At 45.3% G+C, this 20,000-nt stretch overlaps 1 protein-coding gene across 1 annotated transcript in view; it reads left to right on the top strand.

Moving 5' to 3' along the window:
- nell2a (neural EGFL like 2a) overlaps positions 1-20,000 on the top strand; it is a gene marked incomplete at both ends in the record, with an annotated part of 83,019 nt that overhangs the window by 38,539 nt on the left and 24,480 nt on the right. The window contains 3 exons of the mRNA XM_079743695.1: positions 5,216-5,341; positions 17,831-17,953; positions 19,277-19,372. Coding sequence (XP_079599821.1) covers positions 5,216-5,341; positions 17,831-17,953; positions 19,277-19,372 — 345 coding nt within the window. The remainder of the gene's footprint in view (positions 1-5,215; positions 5,342-17,830; positions 17,954-19,276; positions 19,373-20,000) is intronic.

Consider the following 20,000-nt stretch of genomic DNA (forward strand, 5'->3'; position numbering starts at 1 on the left):
TGATAGTGGAGCCACATATATCATTAAGACCATGACTGGATCAGACGATCATGTCCGATCAGGGAAGATCCGAGTGAAGAATCCCGCCTACGTCCGACCATTGGTGTGAGTTATCCCCCTCCCGTAAATGTGGGAGGAAGTGAAGGAGCGAGCCTTTGGAAGGCATTGGGAATTTGTCCAATTCCAGGGTGGCTGTTGAAAGGCTCCCCTCTTGAGTCGCACTGTGGCCAGCGTCAATCTCACGGTGGGCTCTTTAATTCTAACTCTGACGTCCACACAGCTGAACGCAATCCTAACCGCGGGTTGAAGTTGATAAATCACGCCCATGGCTCTTCCCCCAAACCCTCTCAGATCACCTGAGATCCCGACCTCACTACAGATCCTCGCCCGTCAGAATTCTACGCGTGTGTCCAAATCCGAAACCACATCAAATAATGAAACGATTCCGCAAGCACACCACAACGTGGTTAACCCCAACATCCGACTCCGCCTCCTCCATTCTTCTTTCCGCGGTCACCTGACCCGTGAGCGTTATCAGTTCACCTCACCTGTTGTCGGCCATCTTACCCGTATCTTATCCGTCTGCTCCCAGGCGGTCGGTATGCAGACCGGCAGAACAGCAGCATCCTTCCCTCTCTCTCTGTACGGGAGAGAGAATGGAGGGATCGGATGGTGATGGTGGGGGGATCGGGAGGCATAGGGAGCCCCCCCCCCCCGATCTTCTTCGTGCAAATGCTCGAGGGCCAATCAGCACGCACTGCAGCTGGTGTGTGAAATGTCGGCGAAACGACGCACCAAGCGCCCCGACCGCGATTACAGATATCTGCCTGTAAGCGTTTGAGTGCGACCATCACATCTGTTTGGCGGTATTCAGAGTCGGCCCCGGTGTCTGTAATTGCGTACCAGCGAGGCGGTGATGCGCACCGCGGAAGATTGGAGTGTCTCGGTTGCGACCAGAAATTGCAGCGTGCGGTAGGTCCACACGGTATCTGGACGGTCGGACAGGTTCAGCCCAGGCTGCCGGGGACTGCAGTCTGACGGTGGGGGCTGACGGTCTGGTTCGGTAGCTCCTTGAGACGCCCTGAACTGTGAGTCTGTTCAGCTCACTTTGAATTTCAAAGGGAAACCCAAAATTGACTTTGAAAAGAGTCGCCACTTCCAGCTTCGGTTAGTTTTTCCTTTTTTTGTGTGTGTTTTTCTTTGATTCAGCGGTTGTGCTGTGTGTTTTAAGTGTTGCCACCAGTGTTGCGGGACCTTAATGCTCAAAAGTTTTTCAAATATGAAGTCAGGAAAGTAAATGGCAATAGTCTCTCCATATATTTTCGTTCTTGAATGGGTGATAAAAAAACGTTCCGTGTTTTATGCACACAAACACGAGTTTATGTACACGAAAACACAAGTTTCTGTACACGCAAACACGAGTACAGAAAGGCCTGGTCAGGCATTTCTGTACTCGATAGGGAATTGTATTTTCAAAAATTGGTCTCTTCCCCAAACCCTGTTGCCATTTACATATTGAGCGTCTTTCCCCAGACCCTTTCTGTCTGGCTAAAACACGATTGTCTTCATGTTAAAGGTAGAGAAGGCAATTTGAAGAAACCAGCCAGAGTAAGTCAGATTTTGAAAGTGTCCAAATGAAAATATCCTATTTGAAGGCATTCCCTTCAGGCCTTTAAACCCACTTACCCCAAAAACGTGACCTGTTTTCTAATTTAATCAATTTGATTTATTGAATTGCTGTTGGGAAGGGAATTTTAACAAAGAGCAAAACATGAAAAAAAAAATGTAATTGACAAACATACCTTTTTAAACCTGATCGTGTTCATGTTAAAACAATACACATATTATGTACGCATCTCTGGCACAGAACGCATTATGATAAGGTAAAGGCTTCAGTGCAAAAGCTTTAATTTCCGAGTACTCATCTTTTAACCTAATCAGGCCCTTATCATCATGCTGTAGGTGATGCTGTCGGTTTGTATAGCTCCTATTTGGAGGAGCACACACACACACACACACACACACACACACACACACACACAGCGAAAGATATGCTTTCACACAGGTGTGTTTACCCAGCAATAAAAAGGCCCCATATGCGTCCACATGACAGTCCAATCTGTTAATAGCGATGGAGATGAGTCACCAGTAGCCCCCCCTTTGCTTGTCACACGGCTCCCCTCATCATCTCACCTCGTACCGGTTGTTTTAGCAGCGCTAACCGGTGTCAGCCAGCACCCAGATGGATGAGGCTCCGCAGTTAATAGGCAGTAAATCAAAACCTCCGCCACTGTCGGCCAATAAGGGGCCTGGAAATGGGAGGGCCACATAAGCTCGGTGCTCAAGGTTAACCCGGCAAATTGGCTTTGGAGTGAATAAGGGGAGCGAAATGTCTCTCTCTCTCTACTTGGTGGCACTCTCTCGCTAACTAGCTTCTGATCTAATGTTTAAACTTTACCTATGTCCTCTGCTTTATCTACCTCATTTTAATCTTCACTCCTCCACACTGGCTGTCTCGAAAACTGCCCCCCCTCCATCCAGCCGTCGCTCTGGCTAAATCCACTTTCTGTCTCTCTGACCATCTGCCTGTCTGTCTCCACTCTCCTCTGTCCTCACGCTGGAATTAGCTTCCATTCATTTCGTAGCAGAGGACGATCGCTTTCCATTGACCGCTGTTGACTGGCGAGTGCTGGAGATTGAATGGAGGGAGAGATCGTTGGCAGGCGGGGGGGGGGGGGGGGGGGGGAGAACGAGTGCAAGTGAATGTCAGAGCAGATGGAAGATACGCAAATGTTGCCCTTGTAGTTTAAGCATGGACGCGCGTGTGTGTGTGGGCCGGGGGGTGTGTGTAACATAGGGGATGGGGGGTTTATAGTTACACAAGGACATGCTATCTGATGCCAATGCAAATGTATTTAAATTAAAATTACATATTTATTTTTCTCGTCTCGAACGCATCCGACACCTTGGTGTGAGCATCGCTGCTGCTCGCCGGCTAGGCTGAGGGAGAGAGAATGAATTCGGGATGTCAGGGCCGAGTGAGAAGCCTCTCTTTCAAAGAGCTGTGTGTGGGTTTCATGGCCGAGTTATCAATTTTGGAAAACAACCCGGAGCACGCACAAGATTAGCTTGTCTTTGTTAGGTAAAACCCATCATGTTTTTTTTTCTCTGTTGAATTGCACTGCGTTGCATCATATTGTTGTGAGTTGTTGTTTTTCGGGGCCCTGCCTTCTGAAGGTTTGCCACGTGTTTGGTTTAGGACTGAGTTGGTGTGACTGTTAATATGCTGGCGAATAAAGGTCCACTTCTTCTTCAGGGATGGAAATGAACACATAATTGAACGCATTTATTATATTACTAATGGAGAATCTGTATTTAATTTAGTATTATTAAAGGGTACGGGATTACCAAAAGTGTTCATGAATTCACCCTTGACTAGCTTTGGATAAAAGGGTCTCCTAAAATGACTACAAAGTAACAATCTTTTTTTTATTTTTATGAAAAGGCTATTCATTTTAATGAATTGCCAGTAGAAAGCCCTAATCAACCTGTGTTGACAGACTGAAAAGCCGTCTGACAGGAAATAATGGTGCTGAGGCTAGAGTGGTGGACTTCTCATGCAGCAATTAATAACATCAACTGGTATGATGGGGGTCAGCTTAGCTAGAGCACGGAGGTAGAGCGGGTTGACTTGTTACCAAAAGGTTGCTAGTTCGATCCCCGCCTCCTCCCAGCTGAAGGTTGAGGTGTTAGACCTTACCCTAACTGCTCCCGACGCGCTGGCTGTCGGCTTGCATCGTTGATTCCGCGTTGGATAAAAGCATCTGCTTAATGCCCTTAGTGTAAATGTAATGGACTGAAATTGCCCTCTATATATGTTTGTAGATGTATACAGTATGTCATCTTCGTGTGGTAAATGTAATGGTCGAAACAATCGCAAGTCAAAAAGGGAATAGAAAATGTAACTTCCACATTCATCCCTTTGACGTGTAACCCCTCAACAGACTGTTCAACAGTTGATAGATAAGGAAAGACGATAAGGCAGATGATAGAAAGAGGAATGGATACCGATTCGGTCAGAGAAACATCCTGGATCCTTGTACGGACCCTCAACGTGCCAAATAGTAAATTTACTATGAAATAAACCACAGTGAAAATAATGTACTTCAGCAGGGGGTAAGCACCCTCAGCTTGCCTCAGATGCAACAACAACCCCCTCTTACATTATTTCTCAATATGGGAGCTTCTGCTTATGCCGGAGTTACAAAGAATGAGATATTAGTTACTTTCTTTAGAGTGTCGACCTGGTCAATAGCTGTTATCGGGCGTTTTTTTTTAACGATGGGTTCGTAGCGATTCGGTGACATAGGTGCTGTGTCGTTATTAAAAAGCAATTCACACACTTGAAACATTATTGACCAACGTATATACCAATATTGTGGTACAAACATAGATAATATCAAAGTTAAACATCCTATTTACTCCTTCTGAGTGCAAACCTCCACTTAATGAAGAAATGATCAATGGTTTAACACTATCACATGCAGGTCAAGAGTCATTATGATGATTGGGAACCAGCCACGCAAGACAAGTGGTCGTGCCAAGGCTGTTTCAGAGGTCCGTAGGTCAATCCCCACTCTGCCAATTGTATGGCCATTTAAGTAATTACAGTATAGACATGGGCTGTCTCTTTTATTTGTATCCTTTAAGAAATCCACCGGGATGTATATAGATAGATAGGAAATGAATTAATCCCTCTGAAAGGTTCCCGCAGGAAATTGCAAACACCATGTTATAAATAGAATAAGATTTAAAAACAAGTATAAATGTGCAAAAGTACAAAAGGCAAAAAATATATATGCAGGGAAATAATATACAAAGAGAATACTATACAAGCCAATATACAAGTGCTTAAACAGTGCATAAAAACAGAGTGATTCAAACAGCCAGGTTGTGTTTGATATGCAGTGTTATGTTATGTGGTTATGCAACTATCCTGTTTTGAATGCACAGTCCACGCTGATGTCTATAAACCTACATTTAATTAAATTCAAACTGTTTTTTAAACTGTTTTTGTGGTCGGTGCCAACCGCCAAATCCATCACCCGCTCGCTAGACGAAACCGACTCGCTGTCGGAGCGGCTTCGGCAGGCGCCATGCCTAACGTGAGAGACCCTTCATTCCCCCTTTCTCTGCACTTCTGCCTTCTGTCCAGATATCGACGAGTGCGCCCAGGGGAAACACTACTGCCGGGAGAACACCATGTGTGTGAACACAGCCGGCTCCTTCATGTGCATCTGCCACACGGGCTACATCAGGATCGATGACTACTCCTGTACAGGTGAGCGCCCGCACCTCACCCCACCTCCACAACCTCCCCTCCTCCACAACCTCCCCTCCATCCCCCCGCACTGCACCGTCCCTCCCCTCCTCGCCAGGGAGCTGCAGGGGTCGGGTGGTGGTGGTGGAAGAGTTATACACTCGTCATGGAGTTGGAACAGGTTTCTGTTTTTAGACTCGCTGAAGGAGGTGCTGCGAGGAGTTCGTTTAGGAAGTGTTCACGTTGTCATGAAGGCAGAAATACTCATGGACATGGTGGAAGATAGTTTAAGATTTTCAACAAAGTTACATAAACGTGAAAAACGGTTTCATGCATAACTAAAGTTATGGTTACAACTACTTCTATTTGAATTCATACTGAGGGTAATATCGAATGGCATTGACCACTCAATAACAATAAGGCAGCCATTCTAGAAATAAAATATGAAGATATGCAGACGGAAAGGGGGGGGACTCACACGGTGGGGGTGCATTGTGAGTTTACAACGCTGATAGATACTTATCACTGTTACTTCACATCCAAATCCCAGCGTACACCCTGGCTGTGGGCCCCGCTCCCCTCTCAAGGCGCTGGCTTCGCTGGCTGAGACGAGGCCCCTGGGGGCCGCTCACGGCCCCGTCCGCCCCTGAATGTGAGCGGAGGGACGTTTAGTATGCGGAGGGACAAGTGTATGCCTTTGATGTGCACCCGTTGGTTTGTGTGGTCCTTACCAGTGCCAGAGATTGAGCTAAACACACAGAGATGCAGAGGGAGGCACGCACACAAACGCATATAGAGACACACACGTTCTCTGTTTCGTGTTGCTCATCCACACGCCTATAAACATGCATCCGAACATGCACATGTACACATAGACATGCACAGATGTGCGTGCACACATGCACATGCGCACACACACACGCCTACACGTATTTACATACACATGCAGAAATACACATGCACACTTACACATGCACAGGCACACGTATAGAGCACACACACACCGACACACACACACACGCGCCCTTACTCTTGAGGAAATGCACACAAACATAGTTTGAGCATTACATCATCGACTGCTGACAAGGCTTTGGCCTCAGGCCAAATACAAAGAAGATTTGAACAATACAATTTAGAAGTCAGCATGCCCCTAATGAATTTACCCAGACCCCCCGAAAAAAACGTTTCAAATCATTATTCGAAGCCACCTGCAAACACAGACACACACAAACACACACACACACACACAGACCGCTTGAACTGAGGCAAACGGCCCTGACAAATGTGAAAAGTCTTGTTGAAAAACGATTGTAAACACACTCAGACACACTCCGATACATCCATGTGTATCCACAAGTGAGGCTCCATGTACACACATGCGCACACACGCACACACACGCACACACACGCGCACACACGCGCACACACACACACACACACACACACACACACACACACACACACACACACACAGTGTCGCATGCTGATCGGTCATGATCCAGTGCGATCCGTCAGCCAGGCGGGCCGGTCAGGGCTGCTGGTTGTTGTTTGCAGTGAGTGAACCGCGGGGTTAAGTGAGTCCCCAGGTGCAGAGTCTCTGAGGAGGCCCCGCCACACGTTACATTTCCTCTGCATCTGTAATTAAAAAAGCAATTTGCGCTAATGTAAACCCAGTGGCGGTGCTCTGCTGGGGAGGCAGGGAGCTGTTTGGTGTGTGTGTGTGTGTGTGTGTGTGTGTGTGTGTATGTGTGGTTGATTGTGATTGTCAAAGTGTGTGTGTCTGTGTGATTGTCCTTGTCTTTATGTGTGTGTATGGGTTTATGTGGGTTTCTGTGTATGTTTATGTGGGTTTATATGAGTGTGTTTTTGTGTGCTTGTGTGCTTGTTTGGGTGTGTGCTTGTGTGTTTGTGTGTGTGTGTGTGTGTGTGTGTGTGTGTGTGTGTGTGTGTGTGTGTGTGTGTGTGTGTGTATGCGTGTATGTGTGAGTGTTTCTATGAATCTTGATTGTATGTGGGATGTGTGTTTGTGTGTGCGGCTTGGCAGTTACAATTATCTCCCGGAGAGTTATCCCCAAAACAAAAAGCAAGAAGACAATTGGGTATCCTCAAACACATCCCCCTCCACCGCTCTTCCTCCTACATCCCCCATCCTCTTCCTCCTTCACTTTCAACAAGGATGTGGGCAAAACAAAGCTGCTTCTAGGCCCCGGCTCTCTTTATAATAATACATTCAGCTTATATAGAGCTTTTTCAAAATACTCAAAGTCGCTTAATAGAGTGAACACAGAATAAAAACATTTAACGATAACGTATATAAGCAAAGATATAAGATAGGATAAAAATAGGTAGCTAAAAACCTGAAATAGGTATAGAAGACTAGGAATCGTTAAAGGAGGTTATGTGTTGAAGGGATCATGAAAAGGTGGGTTTTGAGGGCCTGTTTAAATGAAGGGAGCGTGTTAGCCTGTCACACACACACATACACACACACACGCACACACACGCACACACACACACACACACACACAAAAACACATCAGCGCCAGAGACGGCTCCGACAGCGGCTCCGTCCCGACCAGTGATGTGCAGGGAACAACCGCCGCTCTGCGGAGGCTCTGTCTGGAGCCTCTGTCTGGAGCCTGGTGCTCTTTCTACCAACACCCCCCCCCCTCCCCCACGGAGATAAGGGTAAACACTACAGGTGCTGTAGTCTATGCTGTGAATGATGATGACGACGGTGATGTTGTGAGTACAGAATAAGAAAGCAACTCTAGAGAGACACCTGCTACATTCACAAGTGTGCGTTAAAGACACAGTATGTTTATTAAAGATGCAGTGTGTTTGTTGAAGACCCTGTATGTGTGTAGCACAGATGGTGTTTGCGTGTTCTGAGGACACTGTATCTGATGTTTGCGTTAAAGACACAGTACTATATATTGTGTATGTGTTTACCAGGTACAGAAATCAACAAGGGCTCTTAAAAACTGCCCTCCAATGGTTGATGACAGGGCTTTTACATGCCCCCACAAAATAACCTCTTTATCATACTCTCTAATTGTTGTTTTTTGAGTGAATTGAGTTTTACAATCTAAATTTAATGAAATAAAACATAAAATAAAATAAACCAAACAAACAATATTTCTAGCAGTTAATGATAGCCCTGGAAATGATAAAAAAAAGTTCTCAGAAATGTAATTAGACGGGGGTAAAATAACTTTCTACCTTGGTGTGTACCAAACCCCATGTATTTCTGCACCAGAGACAGTGTATATCAGAGTGGTTCAGTACAGTGTGTACCAGAGATAATGTACATCAGCGCGGTTCAGTTCAGTGTGTACCAGAGATAATGTACATCAGAGTGGTTCAGTACAGTGTGTACCAGAGATAATGTACATCAGTGTGGTTCAGTACCACACTGATGTGTGGTACTGTTCAGTACAGTGTGTACCAGAGATAATGTACATCAGAGTGGTTCAGTACAGTGTGTACCAGAGATAATGTACATCAGAGTGGTTCAGTACAGTGTGTACCAGAGATAATGTACATCAGTGTGGTTCAGTACCACACTGATGTGTGGTACTGTTCAGTACAGTGTGTGCCAGAGACAATGTACATCAGAGTGGTTCAGTACAGTGTGTACCAGAGATAATTTACATCAGTGTGGTTCAGTACAGTGTGTACCAGAGATAATTTACATCAGTGTGGTTCAGTACGGTGTCCGATCCCCCACACCAGACAGGTCGCTCGGTCGTCCGCCCTCGTTCGCCAGATTTACAATCAAGATTAATTCCCCCGCAAACCCCCGGTGGATTAAATTGTGTCACTACTCTTTACGTAGATCCCCATAAAGAAAAAAAAGACCTTGGAAGTCGGAGCGCAGGAATTGGGCGCCGCTTCACCGGCGCGCCTTTTATAAAAGTCAATTCCTGTGATTAAACTGAGGCTCGCACGCCGCCGTGATGTAATGGCTTTTCTTCTGCTCCGGTCAAATTACTGTCGTAATCTCCCTGCTGAGTTATTGGTGCTATCAGACCCTGAGCGCTCCAACATGCCGGACCCTCAGGTCGGCCCACAGCTCAGAACACAATCAGGGCCCGGGCTGGGGGGAGGGGGGGTCTCATTTTCATCCTCTTCCGCCAATATTAGGGGAAGGTGAGTCGTTGGCCAAATTAGATCCCAAGCAATAACGTTTGCATGGTTCTCGCATGAAGGAAAAGGCAAGACAAGAGGGAAGCCATAATTTGGTTTGGTGACAATGAACAAAGACGACCGACATGGCGCTAGCCACGAGATTCCATTTCTTTTTAATACCAATGAAAAATGTCCCTTAAGCTGGTTGCTATGCTAGGCTAGACACAAGCTTCCATTCCTTGTAAATACCAATGTAACTTCTGCGGTGCTAGCCCTCTGTAGCTAGTTGCTATGCTAAGCTAGCCAAAAGCTTACATTTCTTGTAAATACCAATGAAACATCTGTGGTGCTAGGCTAGCTCTCTGTAGCTCGTTGCCATGCTAAGCTCAAGCTTCCATTCCTTATAAATATCAGTGAAACATCTGCTTCTGCTGGAGAGGAAGCCACAGAGAATACCGAATTCGTCTGGGGTCTTAGTGCAAGAAAATCATTAAAACTGTGTAGGGAAACATTAATGCAGCCTCCTTCCCAACGATTGATAGTCCATGGGAATGTGATGTATGAGGACATTTATTATCTCCAATGGATTGCGGCAATTAATAGCGTGCCAGCTCAGCAGAATCAATGTACACAGTATCGATGGCCATATCTCTTTGTGTATATTGCCTTGATGCGACTACAGCATCACACTCTTTGTAGTGGACCCATTTCATGGTGGGTTCATTTCTCTACGTCGAGTTCGGCTTGGCAAAGCATCTCTTTGGTAGATTGCTCATTCCGTTGTTTGTGCTGGGCGGAGGGTCTTACATCGAGACCACCCGCGGTGGGTGGGGTAGGTGACTGGTTTGTTTCCTCTATCTGGACCTTTTTGCCTTGCTTTTCTTTTAAATGAATAACGCCCGACTTTAGATATTAACTCTTCCACTTCACTGACCCTTTGAAAATAACTGACAAAAGATCAACGTGTCCATGTTTTCCTTCCCTGTTGCTCCAATCTTTAAATATCATTTTACCCTTCATCTTGAAGGTCAGGCCCTTGTCCTTTTCTCCTCCTCCATCTCTTCTTCTCCTCCTCCTCCTCCTCCTCCCTCCAAAGTGCCCTGAGCTGCTCCTCGCTCTGTGAGATTAGCCACTAATCCATGAAAGGTAGCGGATTGACTGCGCTCTCCCTTTGAATGCTATTAAAGGAGGCCGTCCTGAGGTGTGTGTGCGTGTGTGTGTGTGTGTGTGTGTGTGTGTGTGTGTGTGGTTTCAGAGACTATTTTGTGTGGGTGTGTGAGTGAATGTTTGTGTATACCTTTGTTTGTGTGTGTGTGTGTGTGTGTGTGTGTTTGTGTCCTTGTTCTAATCCTGTGATAACCAGACTTATGCCCCTAAGGCACTGAAGCAGCAGGGAGGGATGACAGCAGCACTGGGGAAGGGATGGGGTCCAGGGGTGAGGGCTTTGGGGGTGGCTGGGGGACAGAGCTGGGTTGGAGCGGCCTGGCAGAGGTGGAGCACTGGGGTATCGGAACAAAGTGGGGTTCAGAACCCATGACTTTAAGTCTTTCAGTCGGAAGGGTCTGACGGGATTGGCAGGTTTGGGTCAAACGGTGTCCTGGTAGTCTTTTTGCAACGAACGAGGTGAAGGTAGGAAAAGGTTAAGCTACACACTGCCATCCGTTGATTGGTCGACAGAATTGTCGTTTCCGTGCGACAGGGGGATAAGGACAAACAAACACAGTACTCGCGACGTGTATTTCTGGACAACGGCGAAAGCTTCGTTTATTGAAGAAAATGTTGCGCAAAAGTTCAGAAACTGCTTGACATCCTCCATTGTTGCTCTTTGTTCAATGTGTCGCGTGCTTCTTTTTCATTTAATTGATTAGCGGGCAACACTGTGTCGCACTGCTACGATGGCACGATGCTTATGCAGCTAGCGCGGCTATCGCCATCCAGCTTAAACCCTGCCCTACCATAAGGGTAGTTTCGGCGGTGGAAATGCCAGACAGATTAAGCGTAACCGAGCTGTCCTGCTCCGAGCCGCCCTACCCGAACCGCTCTGCTCCCCCCTCGGTGGAAACCAGGCATTTGTATCCGCCTCCATCTCGCTAGAAAAGAAAAGGAACTAGCTCAGGTACTAGCTAACAGCTAATGCAGCTTGTCATTCTGCCATGACATTAAGTGAGCGGCGTCGTGTGCGTCACTCTGTATGTCGTGACAAGGGAAAATATCACAAAGAATGTGTCAGTGCCTTATGGTTGGGTGGTTCCATCAGCTATTAGTGAGTGAAAGGTTGTGTTCGTGTATTTATTAAATGTACCCAGTGTTTCAAATAGAAGTCGTTTTTTGTGTTTGTTTGTTAACTGAAATCTAATTAAGATACTGCTCTGCATGAACTGGAGTCACACAGGCTGTTCCTTGTGATAAGCGGCTGAATTAAAATACAAATAAAATATGTTCACGTATGCTTTTTCCACCAAGTTATAATGCAATCCCAATTGGGGATTAGTCGTTTAGTTCGGGCAAAATCGAGATAAATGCAATTTCAGGAGAAATTGATTAATGAATTAGGTCTGTGCATTTCGCTAGTCGTGCAGAACAAGAATTTCGTTCGGTTGAAATTGAATCTCAACAAACTTGCCTCTCTTTGGCAAATTTTATTAAGCACTGTAGCTGAGTAGCATTTAAATGACCCACTGGTTCTCAAACATACACTATGGTTTCAGAAGTCTCCTCCCAGTCCCTTCCTCTCCGACCGTTATGTCACGCCCCTGTCCACATGGTTCACCCCAGGCTAAATGCAGAGGATTGAACCATGGCCCAAAAAACAATAATTCAGAAAATATTAAAATATAATATCAATATTAATTAACTAAATTCTGTTTTAACACCCTAAATCACAGTTACCGTCTGAAACGGCTTAAATAATTTAACAAAAAAAATACATATTTAATTATCTTACTTACTAAAGTGATGGCAGGAGTGCGATGCTTAAGGTTCAGGTTTGAGCGTCTTGCTTCCCCGAGCCACCCTAGGGTCATTCGTGCTGACGGAGGCTGACAGAGCCAGGGATGCTGACTGGTACAAGCTTCAGAAGCCTCTCCCCGAGCACGCGATGAGCTCATCCTTGTCTCACGGAATATATAAATATCAGACTAAGTCGCCGTCGGAGAGCAGATGCTTTTGAACTGAGGTCGTAGCTACTGAGGGGTGATGTGGGTTCGCGAGTTGGCGGGGAGGTGGGTGTGGATGGGGAGGAGGGAACTGAATACTGGTGACGGCCGCATATGACGTATCCTAGATTGGTTATCTGTTTGCAGCTGAGGTGACTACAGTAGACCTATATCACACACACGTACACGCACACACACACACACACACACACATACAAGCCACAGAAAACTCCACATCTACCACTGAAAAACACTGAATGTGAATAAAAATGCAAATGACATCATAACCATGGAAAACACTCAACTCACGCTGAATCCGGGAGTTATGAATTATATATTGGCATGGGCCAAGTGTAACTGGACGTCACTGCTGCCTAAGTGGCGGGGACCTAGGGCTGGTTGTTGTTCTGCTGGAGTCATTAGCCTGGCAGCCCACAAACACATTTATGCAACCTCTGTTGAAGTGTCAATTTATTCAGAGCAAAGTGAGTGCAATGATAGAAACAAAAAACGTTATAGTAACAACTAGATGCACGGTGCGATTTTCTTGGGAAATTGCCGTGCATTCATAAATCATTAAAGTAAGAACTCTTCTATTGAGGTGGGCTAGTAAAAACAATAAACCATTGAATGGTAAAATGGCTCATTTTGAATATGTGTGTGGATTGTGTTGCGGCTTGCGAGCTCAAATCAGACCTCGCCTAGCCCTAATGGCTGTTTTTAGACACAAAAAAGATAATTCATGAAAGGACTAAAAAACATTCAATTGCAAAAGCAATAATAATGAACAAAGCACATCACAGTGTTGTAGCCATTAAACAGCTATTGACCTTCACTACTTCCTTCGATCCATTAATGATGAATTGATGTATTAATTATTGTATTCCCATTGCCACTCATTCTAAATCCTTTTTCCAATGAACGATTCATTCTTGAATGATTGAGATGGACTGGGGATACAAGTTGTTTGTGATTGGTCCCACTCTGTATCTTACTGATATCCTTGCCTCACCCCCATCACCATGGAAGAAGAGACCCCTAGCCTTCTACTACCTGCCCTCTCCTCTCTGCCCTCTGTCTCATCCCCACCTATCTGAGGGACCTTAGAGTGTCATCAAACTGTCACTGATGTCTTTAACTCTGGCCCAGTCAGACATTTGAGATTGATATAAGGGCAATATGTCTGTCTGTGAACTGAATTTGCAAATATTGAACACCATTAAAGACAAAAGCCCCAAAAACCGTACAAAAAAACGGTAGATATGTGAAAAAAACGTATCCGCTGGGAATGGCACACAGACGCACACATACACTCAACCACACGCACGCACGCATGCACGCACGCACGCACGCACGCACGCACGCACGCACGCACGAACGCATGCACGCACTGTGGCAACCCGGCCCGGGCCATTTAAGGACATGCAGAACACCTGAGGAACAGGTGGAGAAGCAGGGCTTAAATAGCCTGCTTCTCCACTCATTCAGGGCTCTCCCAGCGCTGGAGCTCCTGTACGGAGAGACCGGTCCTCGTGGGTGACGGGATTCCACCCACGGGGGATAGGACCGTCGATTTCTCCCAGCTTTTTTTCGCTGTTTTTTTCAGTATGAGACTTTGTTTGATTTTGGATTGAACATGCCTTTTTGGCTTTTGCCCAGCAAAGTTGTGTCCTGTTTGGGGAGGAGGTTGTTTGCTCACCGTGCCGGGTTATCACAACACACACACACACACACACACACACGCGCACGTGCACATGCACACCGTCTTTGCCAGCGATGTCATTCTGTCGATTCAGAGTGATGTCTGGCTGGTCTCTGGCTCTGACAGCTAAACAGAAATATGACTTTGGGCAGGCATACCTCAGTCTCTGCTTTCTCCCTGCACACCGATTACAGGATTTATGTGCCCTCGAGCAGGCTTTAATTCTACCCATCAGATAATGACTGTGCGGTTGTATACGCGTGTGTGTGCATGCACACAATGTGTGTGTGTGTGTGTGTGAGAGTCAGTGTGTGTATGATGGAGAAACAAGAGGTATAGGCAGTTCCTCTTAAGTGCCCTTCAATCCTTCTCTTGCTCTCATTCTCAATCTCACCCACCCTACCACACACACACACACACACACACACACACACACACACACACATACATACAAAAACACACACTCCCGCGCACACACTGGCACACGTAAGTGCGCTATTCCCGACATGAGCTCATCCCAAAGTCACTTTCAATTTGAAGCAGTGCTCGGCCTGTTCAGGAGATATAATGGATACCATGATGGTAGGAAAGATGGGATACGGGGATCCGACGCGCTCAGAATCCTCATTCTCCCTCCTCACGGACACTTTGCCATGTCATCGAGCAGCCATCCCCGACTTCTCTCTCAACCCCGCGGAAATACTTTTTAGTGTGATTGTTCAGAACGGTTCACCCAACTGCCAAATGCGTTAAACAAACGGAAAAAAAATGGCTTAATGAAGCCACGCCGTTTTTGTCAGGTACAGTTGGCCCAGAAATCCACTTTAAAGCCATTAAGCATGTCCCAGGGCTGCCCACGGACACTCTTTTGTTTATGGTTCTCTAAAGGTGCTATAGGTTCGACTTAAGAGCTGTAATTCTCGTGTAATTTGTGATAAATGCCATAGCCCTCTGTCAGCTATTAGTGAGGGAAAATTGTCTGTGCTCGGGTTGACTGCCCCTGCGCCAGACAGTTCAGATTTTAGATTGCTACCAGCTAATCTCTGACCAATCACGGCCTCTCTTTTCGGATTTGTTCAAGGGAATTTGTGAGCATCGTGTTATTCTAGCTTTAGCACTAAGCTGTTGCACTGAAGGCGTTACTTCAAAGAGTTTTGAAAAGATGGTCGTGCGATGGAGGTGTTGAGAATAACCCTCTAGAAATAGTAAATTCAATTTGCTGATTCAAATCATAATTCAAATTAATTTGAACAAATAATTTAATAATTTTTAAAACAAAAATAATTGACACAATCAATTAGAAACATCTAATGTGCTTCTAGTTTGTGAATAAGAAAATACAGTTACTTATATCTCTAAGAATCATATTGCTTATCTATATCTATCTACATATTTATATATATATATATATATTTTTATATGTATATATATATATATTTATTTAAATAAATATATATACATATATATATATTACTTTTACATCCTGTACCCTGGATATTGGGCTGATATGTGCAGCAGCCATTACTTTTTGGTGCAGCCATCCTTCCTTCCATCTGGGTTTAGGGGTCAAACACATTTCGTTGCTAGGAGGTTGCAGAAAGAACAATGAGTGGGTTTTGGCGAGGTGCCATTGGCCCGGCAAACTGACCCCTGACCTGCTGAAGTTACCAGAAGGCTGCAAAATGCTGTTTTATGCCTTTCCCTGTTGCAGAACAGTGGTGGCAGTTAAACAAAGTCCTTACTCAAGGCAAAGTGCAAAATGCTGCAAAACATATCATTTTGAATAGTCTTTAGTTAAAGTATAAACTAAAGTACATGAAGTGAATGGCATAAATATAGCGCTCTATGAAAGGCATTTTAACCACCATACGAAAAAAAAATTGTCCTTGGTTCAACATTAATCACAGACGAGAGGTCTGTTTGATAAGACAAACAGCAAAGTGCACTCTCCTTAATTTAGTCCTTCACATGATCAGTTTGAGGACACAGTGTGCAGGTCTCTGCCAATCATTTCCTATCAGGCATGCATTGATGCCACTATCCTACCCGCTCACCAACCGGAGCGTAGACACTATGATGGCCCCTCTGTGCTCAGCTCAAACTTCTATTATCTTCAACTTTGACCTGGGTACATGCTGACCTTTCGAAGCGAGTCCACATAGATCTGACGCAATAAGCATGAAGCAACCGCCTCAGTCTTTCTCCCAGCCTCCATATTTGGCAGCAGAAGAAGAGCTGGGACCATGAGGTCGCTGAGATACAGGTGTGACAGCTCTCTGCACCGAAGAGCTGCCAGATACAATCAGAGAGACGCCGTTTTCTTTTTATCAACACACACGGGGGTAGCATCCGGTTCTGCCTCAAATCCGACTGGAGGAGTTCTGAGTGATCACGTTGGATGAGTGGCTCCCATTGGTCGACATGGTCCAGATGGATGCCCCTGACCGCTGTCTCATTTAATCAGTGGACTGAAGGAACCGTTTCGCAAACTTCGCAAAATTTCCTCAGCGTTTAAATCAAGAAGAAGACTTGTTTGTGGATGGTCGGCTCTGACCGTGAACTCTTACATACTGCCAGTGCTGTTGCCTCGAGATGAGGAGCAGGGAAGGAGAAAACCGATGATGTTCACTTCAGAGGCCCGGATGTTAATGTCTCTAAGGTTGCCTCTTGTCAGAATCCATGAAGGTGAAGACATGCTGGCTGAGCGAGCTAATCATCCAAGTGTCCTTGGCCTTGCTACCTCGGGTCGCTATTCTCAACCAGTCAACTCTTCTCTTGCCCTGAGAACAAAGGATACTTCTTCAAGATTATGCTGGTCTTGATCTGTGGCCGCAAAGCAATGTCAGCTTCTGGGGTTGCGCTACTCGTCCGCCCTGGCACGAGAGTTGTATTGAAGATTGCATGCAATGCCTTCCTCATCAGCCGCTCTGTATGTGTTAAGGTGTGGGAATCTTACTATTTATGTAGCAAGAAAGAGATTTTGAAAAACAGCATGTAACCCAAACTATTTCTTATTTATTATACAACCTGTGATCTTTGATTGTAGTTACAATCACAGATCACAGGTTGTATATATGCGAATAAAACATAAAAAAATTGACAATTGTTTATTGTTATCATTTTTACATCAATAAGCCAAACTGTGAAGTCACATATCGGTTCGTTTGTTAGTTAGTTTTTTAACAGTTAACTGGTCTAAATCAAACTCCATATTTTATACTTGGATCATTATGCTTTAAACTGTCTGGTAATGTGGTGTAGAAGCTAGGGTGGTCCATCCCCATCCAGAAGCTACTGGCTTTGATCTCTGATGTCAGCAGTCTACCTCAAGGTATCCTTGATCTGAACTCGCTGTCAGTCGCTTTTGATAAAAGTTTCTGCTAAATGGTAAAAAGAAAAAAAAAATAGAAGAAAGAACAGCATAGAAACCTTGCGTTAACCTACGGTGTAGAAATGAAATGTGAGACCCATCAGACCTGTCGACTTTAACATGGTGTCGTATCTGCGGTTGTTTCCCTGCAGAGCATGACGAGTGCCTGAGTGGAATGCACAACTGTGATGAGAACGCTCTGTGTTTCAACATGGTGGGAGGACACAGCTGCTCCTGCAAGCCCGGCTACACCGGCAACGGAACCGTCTGCAAGGGTAGGCATCAGCGACACCGCACCTGTGTTTTGAACGACCACATGCCACCGGACATGTGTTTTACACTAGTGTACACCACCAGACATGTGTTTTACACTGGTGTACACCACCAGACATGTGTTTTACACTGGTGTACACCATCAGACATGTGTTTTACACTAGTGTACACCACCAAACATGTGTTTTACACTGGTGTACACCATCAGACATGTGTTTTACACTAGTGTACACCACCAAACATGTGTTTTACACTGGTGTACACCATCAGACATGTGTTTTACACGAGTGTACACCACCAGACATGTGTTTTACACGAGTGTACACTACCAGACGTGTGTTTTACACTAGTGGACATGTGTTTTACACTAGTGTACACCAGCAGACACTCACAGACGTGTGTTTTACATTAGCGGTCACTGCCAGACGTGTGTTTTGCACGAGTGTACACCACCAGACATGTGTTTTACACAAGTGTACAATACCAGACGTGTTTTTTACACTAGTGTACCCTACTGGACACCACCAGACCTGTGTTTTACACCAAATGTTTGACTTGTCTTTGAAGTTATTTTTATAGTATAGCAAGTTTGCAACTTAAACAGAAAAGACACTGCCCTTAGTGATACACACGCACACGCACACACACACACACACACACACACACACACACACATACACACACACACACACACACACACACACACACACAGTGATAGTCTACTAGCATTGTCATTCTGATTAGCTCTCCCCAATTATTTATTATAAGCACTTGTAATTTTCTTGTCGTTCCTCCAATTTTGATTGTATTGCCTCAGTTTTTCTCCACTGACGTTTTGAGTAAGAGTGCCTGCTAATCGACTACCAAATGCAATATTGAAATCCCATCAATCCTATTATAGCGATCATATTGACCCTCATGAACTCTGAGCAAAACCACAACGTTATTGCTGCTCCTTTCACTGACTACCTGCTTTGACCTTGCAGTCCTTGTTTTTCCCCACACCATGTGGGACAATGTCCATGTCGTTGTTTTTTCCCTTTTTACTGGTGTGTCAAAACATCCCAACGATTCAGTTAATCCCTCCACAAATAATTATGATTCTGTGAACTTAACATCTGCCCGTTTCATTCATCACCGCAGGCCGATGAGCGATTTGTACGGCACATCTGCCATAATGACTAACTCCTCTGAATTAGCTATTTTTCTGTATTCAAATACGTAATGCTGTGGCTGGGCTGATTACATACTTAATGCTCGTTAATCTTGATGAGTAATGGCCGTTTTGTTTTTTGTTATGTATTTATTTTCTCCCGTCGGTCTAGCGATGTGTGACGGACTGTGTCAGAACGGAGGCACGTGCGTCTCACCCAACAACTGCATTTGCCAGCAAGGCTTCACCGGAAGGAGGTGTGAGACAGGTAAGAGTGTTTTGTTTTATTCCCCCTTGAATCCTTCTGAATCTATCACCCTTTCTCGCTCTGTCTCTGTCTTTATCTATGTCTCTCCCTCTCGTTCTCCCTCTCTCCCCATCTCTCTCTCTATCTTTCTCTTTCTCTCGCTCTATTTCCCTCTCTCTCTCTCTTTCTCTGTCTGTCTGACTGTCTGTCTGTCTGTCTGTCTGTCTGTCTGTCTGTCTGTCTGTCCCTGTTGTTCTCCCTCTGTCTCCATCTCTTTCTTTATGTCTATCTGTGTCTCGTTCTCTCTCTCTCTCTCTGTCTCGTTCTCTCTCTTTCTTCCCCCCCTTCTCTCTTTCTCTCTCTCTCTTTCTCTCCCTCTCTCCCTCTCTCTCTTCTACTTACTCCAAAGGGCTCTTGCTAGATTAAATGCACTGAATCACTTCCGAACAAGCAGTGAGAAGGACTGTTAATGCAGAACAAATAAGAAACCTTCATGGAGGCACTTTGGTCCTAAAGGCCTGCGCAAGTGTTCCACGAAATAACCACAATATCCTCCAAAAACACAGCAATTATTCTTGCCGTACAGAGCTGTCTGCGACGCCTCCCCCCCACCTCCCTCCCTCACCACAAAACAGCTGATGCAAAATTG

The sequence above is a fragment of the Pollachius pollachius genome (genome assembly GCF_949987615.1).
Source record: "Pollachius pollachius genome assembly, chromosome: 9".
Taxonomy (NCBI): Eukaryota; Metazoa; Chordata; class Actinopteri; order Gadiformes; family Gadidae; genus Pollachius; species Pollachius pollachius.